The following is a 9,341-nucleotide window of genomic DNA, read 5'->3' as shown; positions in this document are numbered from 1 at the left end:
CTGATGGTCAAGGAGTGCTTTGATTTAATGAGTGGGTGGTATTCCTTGATCGCCTTGGGCGACTCAGCTCTTGGACAACTCATTCCCAACTCCTTAACAGTGGGAGCTGAACAATGGAATAAGTAAATCTAGCTTCAGAGGCCTATGAGAGTTATCACTTTGCCTTAGACAGGTTGAAAATAGGATCATTGCCCCAGTGGAGGAGAAAGTAGGATGGATTTGAACCCCTGTAGGCAGATTTAAAGCCCTAGGAACAAATTGGCACCAAACAGCTCTGGCACTGATATCTATTCCTTTAAATGTGACCTGAAGTGAACATGGATGAGTTGGAATAAACATGTAGCCACCCAAAGTGATTTCTTTGAAAGCCAGTGCTCGTCACCAAGCTTTATTATCATTACCAAGACAGGAAGAAGAGGAATCTGTAATATCAAAATTAATAGATAACCTTTGAATTCTATTTTTCTGATTATTTTCACTTCCTCTCTATAGAATCCTCTATATCAGAATTTTAACCAAGTCTTTTATTTTCAATGAATTGGATGGGCAGCCTGGGGAACCTGCTGGGGTCCATCCTCTGCTTAGACTGGAATGAGAACTTACTAAGCACCTGCAACACACCAATCAAACACATTAGGTAGTAGATACATGCTGTCTCATTAAGTTACACCCTTACAACATCCCTGAGAGGAAGATAATTTAGTAAATTCTAGAATGAACTGGCCCAAGGCTATGGAACTAGTAAACAGCAGTGTTGGGACAAGGCCATTGCTCAGTTCTCTCTGTCATGTTTCATTTTAGATGAGTCAACATTCATTGAACAACATTATTCAAGGGTGTGTGTGTGTGTGTGAGAGAGAGAGAGAGAGAGAGAGAGAGAGAGAGAGAGAGAGAGAGAGAGAGAGAGAGAGAATGTATATATGCACTATAGGTCTAATTTTTTTCATTTTCCCCTACTGAGCTGAGCAGAGCTCTGCTGAGTTTAATGAGAGAGAGTTGGAGGCCTTGGCTTCTTTTCAGTCGTATTTATGGACTATAGTGATTATTTTTAATGTGAAGGACATGGATATACATCACATTTGGCTTGGCAGAATTCCTTCATCTATGCTTCTATTCATGCCTGAGTGTTCAATTGTGTGTGTTGTGCATCTCTGTTTTCCTGTGGACATGTGAGATAGAGTGTCTATATGTGTGCATATGTTTTGGATGCTATTTGTGTCCCTCCACGTGCCCTTTTGTGTGATATGGGAAGAGAAATTCCTCCTCCCAACCAACACTCAAGAGAAGAGAGTGGTTGATCTTGTTAGGTGCTAGCTTCTCAAAGGCTGGTAAGTACCTGGCATAGGGATTCAGCAACCCAGAAAGCCCAAAAGAGTTGCTAACCAGCTTTCCTCCAGGGTCTTAAATAAGCTAGAAGTATGGCAGCAATGACCATTAGGACAAGCAGGAATGTAAGAAGCCAGCAACCAACTGGTTGCTCCTGGTAAGAGAACCTGGGGAAGGAGGGAGGAGAGGTGACCATGAGCACTGAGGATGGAATTCAGAAATACAACCCAGACTGGCACAGAAAGAGGCAGAATAATGAATTTAGGGAAAACAAATGGCCTGGGGAACCTTGAAATGGGAATGAAGATGGCTCAGAGGATTCCAGTATAAGCAGATAATGTCATGAATGGCCATATAACACCACCTACCCCCACTGAGGTCCCACATTCCCTGCCAGGTTCAGTGGACAGTCCCTTCTGTTAGGGCCCAGTTCAGTTCATGTAGAGCCTGCCGTTGGCCCATCATTGTGTTGGGTGTGATTGGGGGTGCACAGAGGAGTGTGATCTGACCTCTGGCAGTTTGCTGGGGCTCAGAGCCTGGTTTGGGGACAAAATGTACCATTCATAGAGTTTCATGGGCCCTCTGCTCTCCGGAGACACTGTTCTCAGCCTCACAGGTATAGTTCCCAGGGTCCTGCTCTGACTTCAATAGGAAGAGAAAGGAGGCAGCTCCACTGTAGAGAGCTGAGTAGTTCCCCAGGATCTCCCCATTGAGATAGAATGAGTACAGGATGGGAGGGGGAGCCCCTTTGAGCTTCACAAAGGAGCTCCACCATGTCCCTCACAGCAGGACCAGCAACCATGTGTCACAGAGTGAGCAGAGGATGAGACACAGGGGCTGGGACAGCAAATGGGGTGGAAGAGTGAGCGCCAGGCTCCCTTCTCCTTTGGGACCCTCCCCCCACTTGCCAGGGGTTCCTGATTCCTGGAACTCTGGGGAGTATCTCCCCTTCCCTTGCCCATTTATCCTGTACCTTGATCTCCAGATGACGGCTGTTTCTGGACCCAGTGATCCTCAAGAGCCACTTCATACCAGTAAAGCCCAGAGTCTCTCTCCTTGACTCCTGGGATGGGGAGCTCTGGGTGAAGACTCCTGTTATGCAAGGTGTGGCCATTCTTATGGAAGGAGAAGAGGAGCTGCCTGGTGAACTTCTGGGGATGCAGCTTCGTCTGACATCTTAGGGTCAATGGACTGTCCTCACCAGGCTCAGGAGAAGGGATGGCACTCAGCACAGGAGACAGGAATAGCTCTGGGAAGACAGAGGCCCAGGGTTCTGGAGGGGATTCCTGTACAATGAGGTCTAGAAGGCCAAGGACTAAGCCCAGCCTGTAGCACCTTGACCCAGATGGGATAGTTTCATCCTCAGGACCTGTCTTCTTGTTCCCACCCACAAACTCTGAAATAACTCTCACATAGCCAAGCCCCTCTGGAATCCCAGGAGTCAGAATCAGAAGGTCCCTTAGCAGTCATCTGGTCCAAAGAGAAGAAGGGCGAGTGACTGAGCTGGCTTAGGGCTCTTTCCAATTCCTCCTCCTTCTCCTGGCTCCATACAGCCTCATGGGGGTTAAGAGGACATTTAGACAGCATCATGGAGCCTCAGGACTCCATGCATTGGCCCAACATCAGGGATAGGCAGAGAGAGAGAGAAGTCCTGCTCACAGAGCTACTGGCCTCTAGAGACTGGGTTCCCTGAGCAGCACCTTAATTCTCCAACTCCTCTAAGGTGGTGACTCGCCTTGGACTTGAACCATAATAGCCTCTGAGGTATATGTGAACCAGGGTGTGGTATATATCTTCTGTTCATTGCAGCTGTACTGGCCACTGTTTTTCACTGTTGATGTCTCTATGAAGCAAGTCTGGATGTTCTTAGAGCAACTGAGGAGTTTTCCGTCTTTGCGCAAATCCACCTGGGACAGCTTGTATGCATCCATGCCTGGCATTTCAAAGGCGAGGCATCTCCTTCAAATACAGGGTTTGACCAGATACCCATTAGCACCAGATAGTTTTAGGAACCAGGAATAATGGCCCAAGAGTAATGATGAATAATCAAACAGGGAGCCCTGAGGTGAGCCCCAGCTTTTGCCTGGATTTCCCTGGATGCTTGGGACCCATTGTTCCTACCACAGACGTAAAGTAGGGATGTTCACAGAGTTACTAAAGGATGGGTCTTGCTTCCACAACTCCTCTTTCTCTCAGCACTAAGTAATGGTTTGAATTCTCTCCCCTGAATCACAGAACATGTCCTTGGAGGTCAAATTGTTCGTAGGTCATTTTTTTACTGTTTGACATAAAGTGCCATGGAGGCCCTTGGGACAGGATGGGCTCGAGGGCAGGGAAGATTGATGGACAGACATAGATGCCTCTTCTCTTAATATAAAAAGGACAGAAGGGAGTCCATGTCTTGTTGAATAGAGAATACAGGAGTTCCAGAGCCACACTGAGAGGAGAGATAGAGGCCACAGCCACTTTTAAGAGACTAGGAAGGAGATCCAGAGCCACTCTGCTGAGATTCCTGTTGCCTTAGGACTACCCTCAACCTTAGCCAATGGAGTCAGGTTTCTTCTCTTCCTGAACACTAGCCAAGAATCCTGAAGAAGGGGCCTAATTTGGTACGTTCTGCAGTTGCTGCTGGGGGACACAATTGCACTATCTTCATTCATTAAGTGTTGGCTCAGAGACACATGTAGGTCAAAAAAGACATGGATAAGACTTATTTTTTCCAACACAGGAAACTACTAAAAATAAAAATGATACGATTTGATTAAATTCCAGAATTTTCATACTGGGAGGCCTTTACTTTAATTGGTTGCTTATGTCCATAGTCAACCAACCACCCACCTAACTACAGAGCCACACAACCACTAAGCCATCAGTCATCTAGCCATCTAGCCATCCAGTCAGCCAGTCACCCAGCCATCGAGCCACCTAACCACCTAACCACAGAGCTACCCAATCACCCAGTCACTAAGCCAACAAGCCACCAAACCACCCAACCATGCTGCCACCCAACTACTCAGACAGCCAACAACTAAGCCACCCAATAATTCACCACCCAGTCACCCAGACACCCAGTCACTCACCCAGTCACCTAGCCACTCAACCACTCACCTACCCTACCATTTAACCAATCACTTTATGATGAATCCACTTCCTGAAATGCTCTGCCCTGTCTTAGTTAAAAATGTTTCCTCTTCAGACAGGTCTTCCCTGGGACCACAATCTAAAGCATTCGCCCCAGTCATTATTACAATAATACCATTGTACTCTCATCAGAGTACTTATCACTATTTGAATTTGTCTTCTTCATTAAATTGCCAGCATGTTATCACCTATCTTCCTCTGTCTAGAATGTGAGCAGGGACTCTGCTTATCTTCATGTTCCTCATGCCCAGGACCTCTTTCTGGAACATTATCTGTGTTCAGTAAGCATTTGTTAAATAAATGCATGAATGCTTTCCTTTGTGTCCTGTTGTGTAGGATAGGGATCAAGAATTAGAACACATAGGACTAGACTCTCACACTAATGTGCTGAAGGGCCTACACATGTAGAACTAGAACCCATGTAGCAAGTTCTAGACCCATTTCCTAAGGTCCAGTAAATCCATAGAGCTCTAAGAAATAGAATATGGAAGTGATAAGATTGAGGAGGCAAATTTCTCTGAAGGAGTGATCATTAAAAAATGTGGCACATGGTCAGGCAGCTCAGATAAATGAGAGAACTACTAATGAACTAAATGCATCACATACCACACTTGTAACTTGTACTGCGTTAGAGCTTTTAAATGCCTGATTTTTTATTTTTTTGTGGTGTGGGTACTGGGTACCTAGGGGTGCTTTACCATTGAGCCACATCCCCTGTCCTTTTTAAATTTTTTAATTTTGAGACAGGGTCCTACTAAGTTGCTGAGGGTTTTGCTATGTTGCTAAGGTTGGCCTTGAACTTGCGATCCTCCTGCCTCAGCCTCCCAAGTCACTGGGATTACAGGTGTGCTCCATCATACCTGTCTTAAATGCCTGTATATTTAAGGAGAAAGATGATCTGGGAAGAGAAGTCAAGATATAAGATGACAGATACAGGGCTGGGGATATAGCTCAGTTGGTAGAGTGCTTGCCTTGCAAGCACAAGGCCCTGGGTTCAATCCCCAGCACTGCTAAAAAAAAAAAAAAAAAAAAAAAAAAAGATTACAGATACAGTAAGATGGGTATGAATAACTCAAGGGATGGAGGACCCTAAATCGAGGGGCATAGTTGGAAATAAAGCAATGGAGAATATTGTGCGGTTAAGTGCAGTCTACTTGTGTCTTTCATTGTTGAAATGTCCTATGTGCTCCAAGGTCCTAGGATACTGAACAATGCAAGAATGGGCTTCAAAGGGGTTCCTTAAAATCCTCTCAGAGCATACATTTGTCTCATCCAGTCACATGCTGTAATTCTTGCTGTTCACACTACTTTGGACACAGATGGAGTCCTTCCTTCAACTTAATTTTTTCTCAGTTTAGGGTTAGCTCATATATAGAACTATGAGTCTCTTTCTAATCATCTCTCCATCCTTCTATTTTCTTGGTGTAGCAGAAATCATGCATTTGGAAGCAGATAACCTGGACTGGTTTCATGATCTACCTCTTTCTGTGTGATCTTGGACAAATTGTCTAAATTCTGCTGGGTGTGGTGATGCATGCCTATAATCTCGGGAACTTGGGAGGGTAAGGTAGGAAGGAGGATTGCAAATTTGAGGACAGCTGGGAAACTTAGAGAGATTATCTCAAAAAAAAAAAAAAAAAAAAAAAAGGCTGGGAATGCACCCCTGGGTTCAATCCCCAGAACCACTAAATAAATATACAAACAAACAAAAATACTTTATCACAGAGGTTACAAAGTACCCTTGTGCTCAATCCCCAGTACCCACTGCCTCTCCCTCCCAAAAATGTTTAAATTCCAAAACCCTCCAATTCCTTGTCTGTGGTATATGTAATAGGAATAGTAATAGTCTTTTTTTCTTACAGGGTGGTTGTGAAGGTTGTAGTGACCTACTGCCTGTGAAAATGGTTGTTACATTAATGAAAAGCAGAAAGGAGACCTGAACTCAGAGTGACTGAGAACTGATTCTGTAGTTATGATTCTCCTATTCTCCCCTCCTCCCTGGAAAACAATTTTGCAGCTACAAAGTGCTGCAAAAACAGGGTTGAGGTTATCAAAGCCTATAACAAGAAAGAAGGCAACCAGAGAGCATTGAGCCACTTCAGATAGGCTCATTGGAGTCCAGATGACTTGCTGCCTATGGTACCACAGGACCTTGGAGTTGTGATTGCAGAATTGCTTTCTGTAATTATGCCGGCAGCCAACTGGGAACATACAGAGTGGATGTTACATGCTGTTGTGGTTTGGATCTGGAATGTCCCCTGAGGAGCTCTTGTTTTGGAAGCATGATCTCCAGTGCAGCAATGTTTGGAGGTGGGGCTTTCAGAGGACGAGAGTTCTGACCTCATCAGTGGCTAAATCCATTTGCTGGTTTAATTCACTGACAGCTAACTGATCTACTGGGGAGTAACTGTAGGCAGGTGAAGCATGAATGGAAGAGTAGGTCCCTGGGGTGTGCCCTTGGGTATTCTGTCCCTGGCTTCTCACTTTCTCTCTACTTCTTGGCTGCCATGAGTTGAGTAACTCCTCCACCATGCCCTTCTGCCATGATGTTCTGCCTCACCTAAGACCCAGAACAATGGAGTTGGCTGATGATGGACTGAGACCACTGAAACCATGAGCCAAAAATAAACTTTTCCTCCTCTAAGTTGTTCTTCTCAGGTATTTTGACCAGAACAAAAATTGACTAACATATTAGATCACAGTAGTTCCTATAAAGAAGGCCTGGAAACCTTAGCTAATGACTGATAAGGTGACGGTGTGATAAAGTGGTCAAGAGCTATTGTGAATCTCAGTTGCATTTTAGAGTCTCAAACAGTGGAGGCAGTAGCCTTTTAAGCTCTGCATTACTAGTCCACTATGGGAGGGAAAAGAACCAGCGCCTGGCAACTGATGAAGCACATCAAGACACGGCAGGATGAGGAAAAAGGGCCTAGAAATTGTTACTTGTTAGGAGTTGCTGATGGTTTGGGAGATATTTATCTGGGGAAGATGCAATAGAGTAGGGGCACAATAGTGGTCATTATTTGTTTAGCCAGCCAAGTTTAAAAGAAGGGAGAGACTTTTTCTTAGTTACTTCATAGGACAGAAACGAGGCAGACAGAAATTAGAGGGATTAGGGCATCAGATTTTAGTTTCACGTGAAGAACTATTTAATGATTGAGTTCTGCCATGGTGGAACATGCTTTTTTTTTTTTTTTTTTTGCTATGTGACTTCCATGTTACTGCAAGGATTGTGTGGAGGCCCCATGACTCTGCCATGCATTCTTTGTGAGTACATGGGTGGTGGACTACAGTAAGGGAGGAAAGCTGCCTCATGCTTGGTTCAGAAGAAAATTAAGACCCATCTTCCAAAGTTTATATATTTAGTATTCGGCCATGAACCAGCACATTCCATGTTAGGGCCCCTCGCCTCCTGGATTCCTGATAGCTAAGAATAGTAATAACCATCAATTATTGTGACCATACCCTGCCAGGCATATTAAATGAATTAGTGTTTTCCCATTTTTCCTGATTAGAATCCAACTACTTCCAGACCAGAGGTAGAGTGGTAGAATGGAGAAAGCATCAGGATTGAGATCAGATGAACTTGAGTTTGTGTGCCTGTTTTGCTCTTGTCCACAGGATAATTATTAAGCATTCCAAAACTCAGTTTCCTTCACTGTTTAGTAGGTTTTAGAATAACTGCCCTATGAAGTTCCAAAGGTTAGATGAAATGTATGCACTACAAAGTAGACATTCAGTGTTTGTTTTGTTTTGTTTTTGTTTCTTTTTCCTTTCTGTTCACATCTGAAAGGAAATAGCTGCTTTGCCATTATAGCAACCATTCCTAACAGGTCCGGCCTTGTGGTATGTATCTTAGGTTGTTTTTCTGTGGTCTCTGGGCATCAAATGTGGACAGATTGTGCTTGGTTCTCCATTACAGTGTGAGCTAGTCACCTGGTCTTTCCTGGACCTTATCCTGATAAGTCCAAGAACTATTTTTTATTCTTTTACTTTGTGGTGTGTGTGTTTCTGGGGATTGAACCCAGGAACTTGTGCATGCTAGGTAGGTGCTCTACCATTGAGCTATACCCTCAGTCCAAGGGCTGTTTCTTTTACAAGGTCATGCAACTTGCCCTTGGAAATCTTCCACTGGATCGTACACAGGTACTGGGCTATCCTGTCCCTGTGTGAGGTTAGACATTTTTACATCCAAATAGCCATTCACAGAGTGCAGGGAGCAGCACAGCGATGTCAAAGAGAAAGAGAGGGAAGAACAGGGGGTGGAATAGGTATTTTCCTCTCAGGTTTAAATTCTCAGAAACTCTGTCAGGAAGAGATCATATTTAGGAACAACAGTTTTGCTCTTCTGGATCCATGAAAACAAAAACACAGCAAAAAAAACCAAGCAAACCATTGGAACTGAGTTTTTAAAAAGCAGACCAACTCAGAAACTATCAATGGAAAAATATAAATGAACAAATTGTGTCTTTTATGTGTAGTGTGATGATCTGGCTGCAATTGGGGGAGCCCAGAGACCATCCCCATGGCAGTCCTTCACTTTTAGACCAGATCCTCTAGTCACCTGCATGACTGATTGGCACAGGGAGAAGTGGAAAGAAGAGAAGATGGATCAGAGAGAGTGGGTTTGATTCTTCAAACTGGGTCCAAGGACAAGTCAGACCACCCTCTACCCCTTGCCACCAACAGAGAAAGGATATAAGCAGAAAAATAAATGAATGGTCAATTTGAAAAGGGCTTTGTATACCCAATACACCAACTTTTGACCAAGTGAGAAGTCTGGTCATTGCTAAGTGGATCTAAAAAATGCAGAGGCATTTATGTTACTCTGTAAAATCCTACCTCCCATTGTTGAACAAAATGCATAGAAACTT

General features: G+C 44.2%; 1 protein-coding gene across 1 annotated transcript; it reads right to left on the bottom strand.

Moving 5' to 3' along the window:
- Window positions 1–920: 920 nt before the first annotated feature.
- On the bottom strand, window positions 921–3,873 carry FCRL6 (Fc receptor like 6). Its single transcript, XM_079146435.1, is given in 9 exon segments — window positions 921–1,464; window positions 1,467–1,558; window positions 1,885–1,917; window positions 1,919–2,064; window positions 2,066–2,131; window positions 2,135–2,163; window positions 2,300–2,575; window positions 3,062–3,244; window positions 3,247–3,873. Coding segments are annotated over 9 exon segments (981 nt in total). The 5' UTR covers window positions 3,317–3,873; the 3' UTR covers window positions 921–1,378.
- Window positions 3,874–9,341: the final 5,468 nt, after the last annotated feature.

This window comes from Sciurus vulgaris, assembly GCF_902686455.1.
Source record: "Sciurus vulgaris genome assembly, chromosome: 1".
Taxonomy (NCBI): domain Eukaryota; kingdom Metazoa; phylum Chordata; class Mammalia; order Rodentia; family Sciuridae; genus Sciurus; species Sciurus vulgaris.
This window is presented reverse-complemented; position numbering and strand designations above follow the sequence as displayed.